We start from the raw sequence: 17,690 nt of genomic DNA, 5'->3' as shown, positions 1-17,690 counted from the left end.
AGCGTCTAAACAGCCATAACATGGATAATCACAGGAAAATATCACACATATTTAACTCAGAAAACTTTGTATTTTAAAAACTTAATAATAGAGATCAAAACATATTTTAATTCTCTCTGGCATAAAATTAACTGTCCCTGCAAAAACAACTTCGCACACAAATTTGACTCTTAATAATAATTAAATATATTTTTATTCTATTTAACATAGTTTTAATCTACCTTCAATTATAGAACTAAAATTATAAAACACAACATGATAATAACGTAACGTAATAAAATTTCTTATTTACAAGACCTGCGAGAATCGACACGATAATAATGTAAACTTGTGTACCAAATTTTGAAATAAATGCAACATAATTAAACTTAAGCTTTTTTAAAAAAAAACAGAAGGTTGCATAAATAATAAATACTTTCTTTCATATCAGTTGACAATAATACGAGTTCACCAATCAATTATGATGCAATTCATTTTGTTTGTTTGTAATTTTACCGGTTTAACATGTATAGACCTCTTTAGAATAAATTCAATTTAAAACTTATAAATATTATTTTTAATATTTTTAGAATTATAATAAACATTTATAAACTTGTTTGAATAAAAACCAACGGTAGTGTTGAGTCTATTGGAAGTGTGGCTGTATAAAATCCAAGCCACTCCCAAACTATTGCAAATATTATTTTTTGTGTAATAACAAACAAATATAAAATTTAAATAAATATATAATTCATCTTACTTCTCGGTTACTAAAATTAATTATTATAGTCAAATATCCTGGTTATCAGAATATGAAAACAAGTAATATATTTCACCTTGTTATTAAATGTCCAGCCACCGATTTATTTATAAGCTAAATTCATTCTGAAGAAGTAGTAGATAAAAAAAGTTCTGTTCCAGGCAGCCTTATTCCCAACAAGGCTTCACTTAGTAAACACGCAAAGAATGTTTGTCAACATGAAAAAAAAATCCAATAAACACACCACAAAAATGATTGGAACTTTCAAGCAAGACAATATATGGAACTAATTTAAGTTTTACTGAATGCTGTCGGTATTGTTTAAAAATACTTCCGAGAAGTAAAATTTGTGTTTACTGTACTTTTAATTATATTTTACCATATAATCAGCAATTTTAGATGTTATTACTGCAGTTTTATGTGTCTTTTATTTTATGTTTCAAGTTACCATCGGGTTGTATGGGATAAGTAATATACTGCGGAATGCAGTTACAGGTAATTTTCAGCTCGGCTCGAAGATAAAATATCATTATCATTCTCTCATAAAACGTTTGTAAGGTCGTCGTTGTGTATTTGTAATTTATCTTCTGCATGCCAAGGTAGTTTCCTTAGTTATGATCAAAGTATCGATGCGTCATTATTCCTCATTGTAGTCGCTGCTTGTTTCCAGAACGGCGCGTATGACTTCGGCAAGGTTTCACGTCGTCAGAATACTTACTGATTTCAAAACAACTCGCCGGTCCTCCGGACAAGCTCGGTCAACGTGGCAACCACGCAATCAAGGCGCGACAAGACGCGGCAACAGCGCAGCAAGGAGAAGCGGGCGGCTCAGAAGAGCATCTCACTCGGCGTCCTCGGCCACGATGTGGCATCAGGAGGACGCCAGGTCGGCGCCGCCCCCGGGGGTGGCGGAGGGGCGACCCTGCCGGATGAAGGCGACGTTGCCAAGCGTCTTGCCCGCCGCCGCCTCCTCGGGCTGCGGGCGCCCCCGCCGGCGGTTGCTGAACCGCAGGTAGCCCCGCAGTCGCTCCTTCTGCATCCTGCAAGCACGTCATAACTTAGAATTCTTGAAAAATCCACGTAATTTAGAACTGTCATAAGTTAGAACGATTATAACATAGAAACACGTAACTTAGAAACACACACCACCAAATCACATGACTTAGAAACACCATAATTCAGAAACAAAAAACTTAACTCTATCATAACTTGTAAACACACAACTTAGAACTGTCATAACTTTGAAACGCACAACGCCGAACCACATAACTTTGAATAATGTAACTTATAAACACACAACTTGGAAACACACAACGCCGCACCACATAACTTAGAAACATTATAAATTAGAAACACACAACTTAGGACTTTCGTAACTTAGAAAAAAGTATCTAAGAAACAAACACAAAACGTCGAACAACATAGTTTAGAAACATCGTAACTTAGAAAAACAAAACTTAGAAACACACAATGCCAAACCTCAGAATCGTCATAACTTAGAAACACGCGACATAGAAGAAGCATAACATATATAATTATATCTTATGTGCTCCTAAGTTACGTTTCTAAGTTGTGTGTTTTTTAGTTACGACAGCACCCCCACGCCACACATTGAAGGTCATGTACACCGGCTTTGTTTTCCTGCGCATGGTCACATCATTGGCTCCCATATGAAAATATAACTACTATGACTATCCGATATTTACAATTACGCTTTGAGGTTTGTCATGTTAATAAAAAGTCAAAATATGGACAGTTAAAATTTTTTCATACTAAATTTTAAACCTAATATCCTCTTAATATTCTTAAACAATACTCATTTTATGGCGGTATTCTAGCGGTTCTCTGTAGCGAGTTCCTTTCAAAATATTAAACCAACTTCTTACATTATCCTCCATAGAGTTACGGTATACTTTTTCAACTAGTTGCTAACCAGAGTTACTTTATTAGTATATAGTCACTCACTCTATAGATTAATTACCTTCATGCAATCATTGCATATGTGCAGGAGCGTTATTATTAATTACAATTATTATTCGATTTTTTTGGTAGAACAGGAGACTTACGTTCAGTGGTATAACCAAAATTGTTGTTCAAAAAGCGAATTTAAGTAAAAAAAAATGTTCCTCCATAGTACAGATGTTTTCTTTCAAAATATATATATTTTTTTTTCAGTTTTATTGATAGCCTGGATATAGAAGATTTTTAAAACACATATTTAAAAGGGAAATGATTTTTTTTCTTTCATGCATACGGCCTCGCAAGTAAACAGAACGACATGAGAGTATGTCATTACGAAAGCTATTTGGAGGGAGTAATGAGAAAAAAAGTGTTCCAGTTTCACTTTCCCATTGGAGAGGGGTAGAAGGGGGTATAGGCGAGAAAAGGGAATTAAGCTTTTGCAGTCACCGAGGCATCTGTGCATTGGCTATAAACTTACAAGAAAAATTATAATTTTTGCCACTAATCAGTATTTAATGGGTACTGAATATTATCACATAACTGAAATAACAACTTTGAACTACCAGGTATGTTCGGCAAGTTACATAATTTTTCATAAATGCTTGAAATTTTTTTTTGTAAATATTACAGAGAATATTATTTGTGTACAATTAAACAGCTAATACTATAAGTTTCCCTTTGTCTTTATGAACTTTGGTTACTTCCACCCACCACAGATGGCAGCACCGTGGTCACACGTTTCCGTTCCATGCGACTTCCGTCGCATTCACGAAATTACTCCTACCAAATGAGGTACACCGAGCGCTGAGATGTTACACATAAAAAGTAATCTAACGTAGCATTGCGCAGCAACTAGTGACATAAAATCAGAGAAAACTGCCCTTCACTAGGGTTCCTCGTGACCGTCATCACCGACGTGGCGAAGATCTGCGGACTCGATGCCCAGGCCCACCTTCCCAGACAGACTTCAAGTTATGAGAAGTGAGTCGGCAGCCTCGCAGTTCGGAGCCCACCCCACTCTCGGGGGTCCCCTCTTCTTGACTTAGTGCATAGCCGTGTGACGGGAAGCCCTATAGTCTCAAGATGATGATGTTGATGCTGCAGCTGATGGTCAACTATAGCAAATTTACGATGACCATAGTTTGATTGTAGAGGGGGGAAGGGGATAGGACGAGGTGGTTTGAAACTGCGGTGGCTTGGAATTGCCTTCCTCTGTGTCCTGGACCCTGTAGGGAATCGAACCCGAGACCTTCGGTCTACCCTCTAGAGTCTCTATAATTTTTTTAATAACCCTTCCTCATTTTAGTAAACTGTTATTTTATATATATTTTTTAAATTTTATTTGTATCGTGGCCATTGACGTTTCAGAGACCAATTTAAGACGGTACGAGTTGACATCCAAAGGTCGGCACTGAGCAGATTGCCGGTCCATCAAATGACATCAAATACAAGTCCGACGCTGCGGCGGGTGGCAGCACGCCAGTCACCTGCTCATCCGCCAGGAGGCGAAGAGGCAGGGCGTGGTGCAGGTGGGCAGGAAGGCCACCCACACGAACAGCGTGAAGGTGATGTCGAAGTGGCCGCTGTTCTCGTACGTCTCGATCAGCGCCAGCTTGGCCACCCTGCGGCAGAGATAAGTCCCCGGGCGAGTCAGCGACGGGCGACGTACCTCTCCCCGCGCGGGTCCTCGCCAGCTTTCGGCCAGTTCCAATCAAAAAGACCCGAGAGAATTTTTATGAATACATATTAGCTACATTAATATCTATCGCTTTACATTCGTTAATATATAGATGAACATGCTTCACACGGAAGAACGTAACTATACTTCTATGCTCATAAACAAATCTATAACTGCAATTATTTACAACCAAATATAATTTGTTAAACGTTTTTCTAATAATTACGTATTGATATCTGTATGGTGTAATATTTCAGTGACATATATTTCTCAATTAATTACAAATATATTTAGAATAATATTTGCCTAAAGTTGTGTTTTTACGTTTTTCAATATTAAATATATCCTATACGTTTATTATATTTTCCTTATAGTTGAAACCAAGGTACATAAATGCATTTCTTACTCCATTTCTAAGAACATAATATTCTGTGAATTAAAAACAAAATAATTTATAGCGTTTTTTAAAGCCAGTATAAAATTGCATATTAATTTTAATAAAATTGTTGTTGGTTGGCAAAGTAAGATTAAAGACAAATTAAATAAAGGAAAAGTCTAAAATTGATGTTATGTAAATTAAAATTTATTCAAAAAGGTGAGCCTCAAGATTCGAAGCAACGTTTTCAGGAATCTGAGTCAATTTCAGTCATTTATAAATATTTCAGAATTTATAAATATTTCGATATCTTTTTTTTATAAAAATCATTAACGAGTAAACAATTTTACTCTTTATTCAATGGTCACTAAAGATTTTACAGCTTTTTTGATAGTTTTACTGAGTCAGACGAATTTGTGAGCATCTAAGGTGATTTAAATTTACACTCATGCCTTCACCGTGGACTTGAACACAGAGCCCCTTGCATCAAAAGTCAATTGCGTTACTGACAGGAAGTGGGTACGACTTCGGAAATTCACTTCGGGATGAGGCTTGGTGTATTAGATGTATACCTCTAGGGTTTCTCCCCTTAAAATAATAAAGTGCACTGGCCATCCAATTACGAGAAATAATCCTTTAAAAATTTAAGCAGTGTTTATGTATTAGTTACTGACCAAGAGCGCAGCGGGCTATCGGCTGATTGTAAATGGATTTACAGCGCTCCCTATACTGATTGTGAACTCACTCAGACAATGGTTTCTATATACAATACCCATCGACCTTTTATCTAGTACGTTATACGCTAAATTGCAAGCCTTTCCTGTAAACAAAATTTCATTTAATATTATTGTATATGTCGAAGATATCGCATTAATTATAAGATATGACGAAGAAATCAAAAATGTTGCAAATTGTTTAGAACTTTGCAGTCGTGAATCCAATTTAAGAGTAAATGTTTACATAAATGGCAGTATTGCAGCTGAAAGGCACAGAATAATTTTTTTTTTAATGTACACCATTTTCGCTTCACGGAAGAGATTAAAATACTAGGTGTGTATTTTCAATCAGATATAGCTTATACCGTGCAACATAACTGGGACGTAGTATCAAATAAATTGCGCACTAGTAAAATAAGCACGAGTTTCCAACAAACGAACGTATTGCAAAGGTTGTCGCTAGTAAATACATATATTTTTTTACCTGCGAAGATACGAAACACAGGATTCATCTAACGGATGAACTTAACATACGCGCTATGCGGTAATATTGATACGGCCATGCATCAAATAAGTGTCGGTGCCGATGTGGCAGTGGTGTAGACTAATAAACGATGGCCAAGGTGACGTCAGTGACGAGTGACTAATGCACTGCGACTTCTACTTGTTTCCGTTAGTGAAGAGAAAAGCGGCGGCGGGGTTCATCCTGCAAGAACTTCCTGAAGGACGCCACAGCGCTTGTGACACTGCTGGTCATCGTGCAAGTCTTGCAACAGGAGACATGGTCTCCGGGGGGAAGGGGAGGTGGAAATTGAAAATAAAACATATACTTATAAATTAATATTCAAAACTAAAGGCATCCGCGATATTATATATTAATCGACTTTTCATTGCTCGGAGTTTTATTAATGGCAAAACGGAGATCGTCACGAAATAACCTAGAAGTCAAAAGATTTATCCGAATTCTGTTGAGTATTTGCACACGATAGAATCTCTCTGTGACCCGGAAAGTTCCAGGGGAGATTTGTGGATAGAGCGCCAGCAAGTATAGAATGTTGTTCCACATTCGCAGTTAACCGTCAATATTTGCCGGGGTAGGAGCGAGTTATGAAGCGTACAGTTTACCAGAAGAAGGAGAGAAAAACACGTGAGCCAGTCTTTCGGTACTCGCCAGTGATGTGCAAACATCTAACCTCCGTAACGAGCAAATTCATTTGTTCTCATGTTGTTCATGCTGCAAATGAACTTATTGTACAAAAATCGGACACAAATGTAACGTAAAATATTTAAAAACACTGCAGAGGGTAATATATATACTGATAAATAAAATATTCCCTTTTCAATTAATAACATTTCTGAACGCGAATCACACAATGACTTTTGGCGCCCACCGCTAGAATTTGCTGCCTGAAACGTAAACTTTTCTCGCCAACATTACGAGCTGACAGCAGCACTAAACAACCGGAAATTTTAAACTATTAGAAACGGCTCCAACAAAATAAAAAAATACTTTAAGAAAATTTAAACTCCTGCTTTGTACAATATTTTCGAGAAGTAAATTTAATGAAGTACTGACCATTTTGTAAAAATTCACTAAACAGTTAATACTGCAAAGTTTTCGTACATTTCGGAAGTTTTACTTTTATGGAAATATTAAAATTCTAACACGAAACATCTGAAAACACATATTATAACAATAACTAGGTACCTATCTATTTTTGCTTGAAGGACTGAAATCACTCTTTAAAAACTTCCTGTAAACAAACCTCAACTTTATTGAGCTTATTCATAGTTTAAATGTTATTAAAAAGTTTTAAAAAAGTTTTTCCATTGGCGAGATATTAAACATGTCCCTTGAGGTCGACAAGCGGAAATATTGGGAATTAAGGAGAATTTGTATTATAATCATTGTAATGCCATTTTTTTACGGATTTTAAAACTTTTAATTTCTTTTACTTTGAATACTTTAGTTTATCAAATATATTCTAGGGTAGTTTCATTACCATAAAGTTACATTTTGGCACACCCATAAGTATGGTAGGTATGTACCCTAATATTTACGAAAATGGCTACATACGGAGTTATGTTGCTACAAGTGGGTCTGCCCTCTTGTTTACACATTTCCGTTCAGTAACTTCGGTCCCATTTATGTACACGAAATTACTTCTACTAAATGCCGTATACCGAGAGCAAAGATGTTTCGACATCAAAAATTCTGTCGAAAGTTACACCCGCTGATGCGGCAAGCCCTTCAGCAGTACATGGAGAATAACAATAGTAAGAAAATGTGGGTAGCCCTAGCAATGAAGATGAACATGCCTGCTTGAAAATTTCTAAAGTTCACTACCAACATCTCCTAGAAAGAAATGGTCATGTTGCATCGCAGTATACCGAGAAAATCAGTGATAAATCTATGCTATCCACAGAAGATATTTTCCAATGTATGCTGGAAACATTACACGAGAAGTAGTTTTTAATACGATGAATTAGCTCACAATAGCCAATGAAATCGAGAAGGACAACATTTTTGAGGGAATTAAGGGTGCGATTTTTATTAAATTATTAGAACGATACAGAAAAAAATGCATATTTTCTTTTAAATTTAGTTAAAAAAATATGGACAGTATTTTTCTTTTCATTTTTTTCTTATTTTTAGAATCACATCCAAATTTTTATCCATTCCAAAATTTTATTTGAAATATATGCAGGAAGAAAAAAATTAAATAAAAAAGTGGAGAAAAAATGAAAAAAAGAATGAAAAATTATCATGAAGAGATATTTAATCCATTGACCTAGTGATTACTTAACAAACACGCTGCCGGCTGAGCTAATGGCAGTAGTGAATAACGTTTAGTACACTTACGTCACTTAAAATTTCAAAATGAGTGGGTATGCTTCGATATTTAGCCAAAAGTGGCTTTATGCACTTAAAAGTTAAGAGTTTACGTTCTCTTACGCCAAGTATTAATATATTCGGAGACCCGGCTACCCTAAAGACCTCGCGCCTGGCAGGTAGGCAGTCCCTGATGGCTCCGAGCAACCAAAGCTGCCTGCCCCCTGTCACCCGGTTTATCGCCAGCCTGTTTATTCTTTTGCGAGGTGGCTTCGCTTGTAGATCATCGTAGACTTACTCGTCCCGAAGACAACAAAAGGCGTGTGATAATGTTAAAAATTTTCGTGGTGGTTTAGAAAGTGTGAATTGTGATTTTTCTCTGGCAAGATTGGCCTAAAACCAAATTCTGGGATCCACCAGGTAAGATATATGTTAAAGTTAATGTGTTAAAATACAGTGAATTTTATTTTTAAAAATCATTGCAAAAATACTGCACTTAAAAAATAAGATATGATTATCATTTAAATTGATTGTGTATTATAGAATAATGAACTGTCATTGCTTAAAACAAATCTTGAATTAATTTATATTTTTAAATAATTCCTGCACTAGATTGATGTTACTGATAAGTTTGTAAGCTAGCCTTGTTTAAAAATTGCATGAAAATGAATTATTTGCAAAATTTCAAGTATGTTCAGAAAATTATGTGTATTCTGCCGAATGATAAAATTAAAATAGCCATGATTTCACTGACTTGTATGTATCAGAATTAAACAATAGGAACTCAGTTAATAAAGTGTCTGGCACAACTGATCAACACCTAAGTATGCAGGCCTGATTATTGAACGATAACATTCATCGCGTTCTGCGCACCAAGTCACGTTGGAGCTACTACAAAACTATTGACTTAAAACTAGCACAAGTTTTGATGAAAATGAGATAGGTATTAATGAAATAAAACTAAATTGCGATGGTTGTTTACCAAAGTAACAGTAAAACAAAAGGAAAAAGTAAAATATAACAGTTTCTTCAAAAATTTTAACTTTGTAGAGTTAGGTGTATTTGCGATAACTCAAGAAATGAATTTCAACAACGATTTAAAAAGTTGTCAGATTATGATCAGGATACTTTTTATGTAAGAACCGATTGATAAAAAATTAAGTTTTATTATAAGTGTTCTTAAAAGTTAGGCATTTTTAATATTTAACGTAAATAAAAAGTATAAATAAAGGTTAAATATTCAATTAGCTATAAGTGCTGTAACCTCGTTACGAATATGAATGAAGAATTGGACCACATATGCATATTTATTGTAATTGAAATTATTTGCCTTTATGTTACTACGTTTAAATAAACACCGAATGTGTAAAATAATGTCACTTTAACAAAACAAAATGTAAACGTGCGTCATATTTTTTTTGCATTTCATTTAATGCAGTTTATTTAATTAAAGGTTTGATGGAACACATTTTAAAAGCATGAACATCAATTTGTAAAATATAAATTTTTAAGTGTAAAAATTTGTCAAAATCCTAGTGAGTTCTTATTTCTAGTTTTAATTAAATAAAGTATTTTATGAAGGAATAACATGCTGCTGGTAGATATCTGATAGAACGTATTAACCTTTTTATTTTCCATGTCAGGGAAGCGTACTGGCACAATTGAAATTAAAAAGACAGAGTGAATTGTTGGAATTTAATAACGCTATTTGGCGGGATGATAAGGAACATAAACAGCATTAAAAAATATCACAAATAATTCAAATAATGAAGCATTGTGATCTGTTTTATAACTAGTAAAAATGGGAAATTTGGAATCTGATTTTTAGAAAGTAGTGAAGAAGAGGAAAAACACCCTCAAAAATTATATATATAGCCTACCATAAACACAACTTTACTCTCCCGCACATCATTGTGATTCTACAAACATTTTTTCTAAAAAAAAATTCTAACTTCTAATGACAAAAAAAACTGCAGTTACTCCTACACATGTATTTTTTTTTGCAAAATGTGTGAAAAAAATTAATTAGAAAATATCAGATAAAGCTCTATTAAAACTGGGCACAATTACACGCTCTTTTCTATTTGAAAACTGACTGTTAATGGATACTGAAAAAAATCATTTAAACCATATTTAGATATAAATTAGGTAATTAGGTAATTAAAATTTATGTAAACCATACTAACATCATCGGCCACTTTTTACTGTATTTGATATTTGAGTAGGTATAAGCTAAACATAGTTTAACTTACCTACATTTTCCTGTACCTATACAAGGAAGATAGCTCTAGAATGACGTCATAATTTTTTGACAGAAGTTGCCATTTGCGCATTAGCAAACCATTACGGTTGCACGATGTAATTCACCAGTACTAAGTCATGAGCCTTTTTCATTATTTACATTTCTGTTCATGCAAAATAATAAGATTTAATCATGGTCAAGGTTATTCACATAGCTTACTTCCAGAAATAGTTAATTAAAAGAAAATAAAAAAAATAATTTGAAGATAATTATGATTGATTGCAGCAAATGAAACAGATCGCCAATTTGTATTGTTTATAGCATCTGATAAAACTGCATTAATCCATTTAAAAAAGGGTTCGTGATAGCTGGCAATTTTAATAATCTGTTTGCGGAATGTTTATATTAGTTTAGTGAGTAAACAGTACCCATTAAAACTGCTGCAATAAAAATTGGAAACTGGATAATTTCTTAAAAATAATGACTAGCTTTTCGTTGTAATAAAATATTTAAATAGCGAACAGTCAATTTGCAAAAAAAAAATTATAGGACGAATTCTGGATGTCTGTTATACAGAATTAGTCTGAATTTATCTGACAAACTTCGACTGCAAGTTTATCACGAAGAAATTAATCAGAACATTATATACAAATAAAATACACATGGCACTGCAAAAAAATTGCCATATTAGAAAACATGTAATATATATGAAAATGCGAAACAATAAAACCTAACACAATGTAAGATAACGATTTATTTAATTTCATTGTTACAAATATGTCATATTTTGTTATTAAGGTCAATTTTTCGGGACAGTCTTTCAAGGTTCCTGCTCTATCTGAGGAGGGTTATTTACCTGGTGCCCTACCAGTTGGATAAGCGGCTAAAGCTTCTGGCTGGAAAGAGAAATGTCCTGTACTATGTGAATACGTGTTTCTTTTCGGGTTTTCGACTCGGCGTTCTGTTGTCTCTTCAGAACCGTAATGTGGAAAAAGACGTCGAAAACACCGAAAACTCACTTCCCCTAGCAGCATTGTCTGTATTTATTTTTAATTAACACCTTACTTCGTCCTTTCCTTAAAAAAAAAAACTGACTTCCTATACAAGTGTGTTTGTTCATGACTCACAATCATAAACCAATAAACTCGTAATTATAAAGCATAGTTTCATGACGGTTTCATCACTGCTAATTTTTAAGAACCAGATGTTGAAAAGGCCCTGAAAAACGAGACTCGGGGCATTGACATTCTAACCGGAGCTGTTGTTGCGTGTTCTCTTGGCCGGCGATGTACTCCCGCGCTAGCCTTGCGCCTCGGGGTCTCGCAGGCAATCTTCCACCGTGGGCAGGTTGGATGTCTACGACCCGGGGGAGGGGAGGATGGTGACGGAGGGGGCCTTTGTTATTCTTCCGTGTTTGCCTCCTGGGGATGAGACGAGCGACACGCTGCATCTCTGCGAGCGAAGCACCTCGGTGGCTCGGTAGGTAATGTTGTCCCTGGGTCTGCCCAAACTCTCCTAGCGACTACAGACGAGAGAAGCGAACTCCTAGACACAGGAATCCGCAATAGGCTAAACAAAAAATTCAAACAAAACTAATAAGACCCCACAGTTTAAGCTGAATACGCTGGGCTTATGAGTAATCTTCAACAAAATTCAGAGCGAATCACATTATGGTTTCTCTCAAATCAGAAGGAAATGCATATGTGGCATTTTCCTGAGCATGCAGAAAACTACTGAGTCAATCCTAAGGTAATTGAATTACCTTACGAATTTGCCACCGAAGATAACTGAAGGTGGAGTTCTACAGTACAAGTAAATGGAAACTACAATTAAAAAAAGAAAATTTGAGAAAACCTAAATTTAGTTTTATAACCATCCTATAAAATTAAATTTTATACCATACGTAACTTTTCATACTATGTCGAACTGCTATAAACTAATGATAACTATGCTGATTGTGTTTAAGTTTTTTTACTATTATAATGCACTAATTTTATTCCATTCCTTTCCCTGCTTAGAATTCGCAATAAAAATGTTTGATGAGTTTTGTTAAACGTGTACCTACTCTTACGTAATATAATAAAATATTATTTGTAAAGGAAGTAATAATATATATTATTTTGGGTTTTCTAAGAGGCTAACTGAACTGTTAGAAATTACAATAAATATACGGACATTACAACGTAGATTGCACCTTAAATATACGAAAGTTTTTTTTAAGTTCCAGATAACTGAATGTTTATTGCAAAAGACGTCTCATCATGACAAAATAGTCCTCTGTTGTGTTGTAAAGAGACATGGTTATCATAAAGACTCTGCTTTGAAGGAAGAAATATTTAAAAAAAAAAAACTCATAACGGTACTTGAGATTTTATTTTATATGTGAGAAAATCAACTATTTGTAAATTAACGAAGATATCTGTATATTCAGGAAGATTCCTGGATAGTTTGCGAAAGTTATTATTTAACAAATTATGATGATAACATATAACATTGTGTATATTTAGGTATTTCAGGTTAACCTAAACAATTAAATGTAAAACTTCTGTTTGTATATTAAAGAGTTATGTTTATTAAGTATCTTCATTCAATCCGATTAATTTTTGTTGGATTCCATTAGTCTCAAAGTTTTCTCCGCCTTTGCTTGGGAGTAGCAACGGACGATTTCAGTGGAACGCCAGATTGAAGAATCCTCTTGATGTGTAACAATCTCCTTGACGTGTCACGCCACAGGGTCCGAACTAATCCAGGTCCTGTTCACTGCGACGCCTGCCGCAGCTCGTGTTTTTCCGCTCTCGCGACAGCAAGTCGCGTTCGCTCCGGTGATTCCCCGAAGTAACGTCTACCGACGCGAAAGCGGGGAGCCCTATAGCGACTGCCTCCTGCATTAAATATCGCTTCTTGTGCGGAGACTGGCGACGTAGTTCCACCAGTCAGGGAAGGCAGAGTTAGATTTTCGCTCGGTGGAAAATTACGGATATGTTCCATTTCAAAGCTTTAAATGTGTGCAGGAAACCAAGGCTTGCAAATTAAATATTTAAATACTAGCTGTCCCCGCAAATTCGGTGCTATGAAAAATATAAAATTCAAACCAAATAATTTAAATATTTAAAATTGACACATATTCTTTATTTATGTTTACACTTAATTTAAACTTACATAATTAAAGATTCACGTTTAAACTTCAGTTTTTGATTTACGTTTAGATGTTGTAAGCACAGACAATTTAGTGAAATACTAACTCCAAATATTATTATTTACAGCTTGATAATTCACATTTTTACTCCCAAGTTGACAACATTCATGTTCTTAAATAACATACAACTATTTTTTTTTTAGATAATAATAATCCACAATGACTCAAATTATTGGATTGTGATTTATGTTTTCTTACAGAGAGACGAACTAAAAAGACAAATTTATATATATATATATATATATATATATATATATAGTTTTCTCTTGGGTTAATTAATCTTATATGCTAATGTCAGACATTAAAAATTATTTATTTGTAGTAATTGGTAATGTATTAATAAATATACAAACTATTTATTGAAATAGAACTACTTTAACAACAAAAAGTGAAATGTTTGTTTTAAACATAAAAAGACATACATAATCACTGACACAGGCAAAAAGCTCCGGACATCTCAATGAAAGCGTCACAGATGAACAACTATTGGGAACCCGATACGCACGGGTGAACGCAGAAGCCTTTACGCAATGAAACAGCCGCCAGTATCAATAAATAATTGATCTGTAGTTTACGACGTTTTGGAAATGGTGATCTTTTGCAACAGCGTGTATCAAAATTTTTTTCACGAGGTCATTTAAAACGTTTGCGTAAAAAAATCAAAGCACTTATAGTTTTACGTGTCACTATTTTGCGACGGAACCACCCAGGTTACGTTTCGCTCTGAACCATTTGATGAAGCGAGTTTTTGCTTAAGGAATGGTTGCTGGGATCGAACCAGTGACCCTCACCACGTGAGCGTCTCACTTCAGCGATCACAGCCAATTACTTTCAAAACTTATCATTTATCACTGATAAACTACAATATGATGAAATAAGTAAATATAGTCCTACTGTCAGCCTAGTCTTGTACGCAAAGTTGAATGATTTTTCATGCTCACAATTGAAGACAAACTTAAGCGTTCAAAGTCGAGGGGAAGGGAAGGAGAAGTAGAAAGTAACGGAGTGATGTTATGTCATTTAATATACAGTTACATTTTGTAAGATCCTTGAGTTTGTTAAGGGTTTATATATTTACAACTTTTCTTAAAATAATAGTTTTTTTTTTCAAATATTGAACTTTACCGTATACTTAAAACCAACACTTTTTCGGTATATTTTTGCAGATTTTAATATTTTATCAATGAAATAATTTAACTGCCTGTTCCTTTTTAAAACATTTGAGCATGCAATGAAAAATCGTAATTGCACAAATATATGCTTAACTGATAAATAATTATAAAGGTTATAAATTCAACTATAATACATATACAAACGGTATTTTGCAACCAACAAGCTGATTTAATATGAGCCAGATTGTGCGAAGGAATGAAGAGAGTTTTATATCGATGAAGACAACTTTTTACTTTATTTTCATTCACATTTAAAGCCTACGATTTCACAGAAATTTATTTTGTTTATTTTCTACTTCGTGAAGACAATATGAATTTCTGAACCACTGTATTATGTAACTTTTGTGAAAGTTCTTTGACCTTAGTTTTTAAAAGTATTTTAGTTGTTTATATATCACATGCATTAATATAAAATTAATTTGATTATATATATATATATCATTTTACATCTTATTTATAACAAAATGAATCTTAGAAGAAATATTTTTCAATATTTTATTTAATTTGATGTTAAAATTGTTTATTTTATTTGGCTTGTGTATTTAAAAATATATATTTTTTTGTACTAAATTTGAATATTTTAATTTTTTTTTTTTGCAAATTTTAGTTAAGATTATTGCGTTAGCAACACTTTCTTGTTCAATAAAAATTAATTTTTGTTCCCAAGTAGGAGGGTTAGTCGGAGAGTTCGTGACAAATTTCGGGAAAGTCCTTTCCGCAAAATGAAATTGCGAAAAAATGTAATTTCGTCAATTGTCTAAACCAGGCCTGCATTTCTGGCAAAGAGTTTGCGGTTATTTTGCTACTTCGCAGCATATAACATATGCAAAAATTGCAAAAAATATATTTTCGGCAACTATATATTTTTTTATCTTTTAATTTAGTTTTTAAGAATTCAAAAAAAATCCAATACATTTTTGTCGGTTATAAAATGTTACCAGGCCCCTTTAAATATATTTTATGAAAATTCCCAAAAATATATAATTTTGGATATTATAATAAATATGTGAATAAAATTCCAGATTGCCAAGATTATATTTTTTGGGAATTTTCATAAAATATGTTTTAAGCGGTCTGGCAATATTTTATAACTGACAGTAAAGTTTGAAATTTTTTTTTGAATTCTTATAAACTAAATTAAAAGATTCAAAAAATCAAGTCGCCGAAAAAATATTTTCTGCGATTTTTTTAAATATGTTATATGCTGCACAGTAGCAAAATAACAGGAAACTACCAGACTTGCAGGCCTGGTTTCGCCAATTGACGAAATTAATTTCATTTTGCCGGAAGGACCTTCCCGAAATTTTTCGTGAGCTCTTGGACTAGGAAGATTAAAAGCTTAATGCATTTATTATACTTGCGTTATTGGTGATAAGAGTAATGTTTGTGGTCAAAAAACACACGAGTAGTGTGTAAATGTTCCTTCTGGTGCAAGCTTCAGTCTGTGGTGCAGGACCGACCACCATTTTGCATTTGTGACGTCAAAGCCACCAGTTGGATGATCTTGACCTTAATCACAACTGAAATATGAAATTTAATATGAAATATAGTATTCCGAGCGTAAAAATACATCTCGAATATGTTATTACCTAAAAAAGCAAAGGAGAAAATAAAAATTCTAAAACAAAATAACAAAAATTAATAAATTGATTTAATAACACATAAATTATACCATAGAGTCCTGAGTCCTCAGTTCGAACCCGACAAGGTCAATTTATTAAAATATTTTTAAAAAATTGAAAAAATTGAAAACATTAATAAAAACTGTAAAAAAAAATTTAAATGCTTTTGCGTCACAAATCTTGGAGGTAATGGTTACGATTATAAGTGAGTGTACCTGTAAAAACAAGCAGCAGCTTTCTACGATCATATATACTTGTAAAAACAAGCCGCAGATTTCTACGAACAGTTCTATTAAAACGAATACTTCCAAGATATATATTTCTCTCAACAAATGTAGGCCATCATGAAATCGCCATGCTGGGTTTTCTTGTAGTTTGCTATATTACACTACCACCATATGTTTTTAAATTTTATACACTATCGTAGCATACGCCATCTTATTGGTCATCTTGACCGACATCTAGGAAAGTTTTATAAAATAAATATCTTAGTTATTATTTTAGCAAATTGGCAGCACAGATGGTTCCTGTTCATTTCACGGGATAAATAACATGTTAAGACCCAAACATACATACAATTTTTGTTCTAGTGCCATTTAAAGCTCAAAAATAAAGACTCTTTGTATTAAAAAAAATAATGTATTTAATGCATGTAAGGAAAAACTTAAACTTGATGCTGCAATTATAACGATCCGGAAGGCAGAGAGGCCCACGATCTTGGCAGCCAGGGAGTAAAATCATGACGAGAAATTTCTTCAAGAGACAATTACGTTATTTCAGATGAAGAGAATAATTACTAAGAACTCAATGCACAGTATGATGAAGATGAGCAGTATAGGTAGCAAACTTAAAAAAAATAAGCTAATTATGTTTTAAACAGTCGCTTCTTTTCAAATATTTCATGAAAATTTGTTCAGAACATTTTTTCTTGCATGTAGTTGGCACACAGTTGGGTAATTCTGTTAAGATAATGAAAACAGACATCTTTTCGAAACTGTATATCTATATAAATTAATACAAGTACTTCGATAAATCTTATTGCTTCTTCAATGAGGCTGTTAACTGTAAAGCCATGTCTTAAACATATATGGAACCACCTCTGAAATTATTTGAGACGGAAGCAGGATGTTCTTTCTGGTTCCAGTTGTGGACAG

General features: G+C 33.8%; 1 protein-coding gene across 1 annotated transcript in view; it reads right to left on the bottom strand.

Annotated features, from left to right (window-relative positions):
- Positions 1-1,610: 1,610 nt before the first annotated feature.
- Positions 1,611-17,690, bottom strand: part of LOC134531315 (uncharacterized) — a 187,631-nt gene continuing 171,551 nt past the window's right edge. The window contains exons 6-7 of the mRNA XM_063367009.1: positions 4,189-4,323; positions 1,611-1,779 (exon numbers count right to left, since the gene is read on the bottom strand). Of these exons, the coding sequence (XP_063223079.1) occupies positions 1,611-1,779; positions 4,189-4,323 (304 nt within the window). The remainder of the gene's footprint in view (positions 1,780-4,188; positions 4,324-17,690) is intronic.

This window comes from Bacillus rossius, chromosome 3, assembly GCF_032445375.1.
Source record: "Bacillus rossius redtenbacheri isolate Brsri chromosome 3, Brsri_v3, whole genome shotgun sequence".
Taxonomy (NCBI): Eukaryota; Metazoa; Arthropoda; class Insecta; order Phasmatodea; family Bacillidae; genus Bacillus; species Bacillus rossius.
This window is presented reverse-complemented; position numbering and strand designations above follow the sequence as displayed.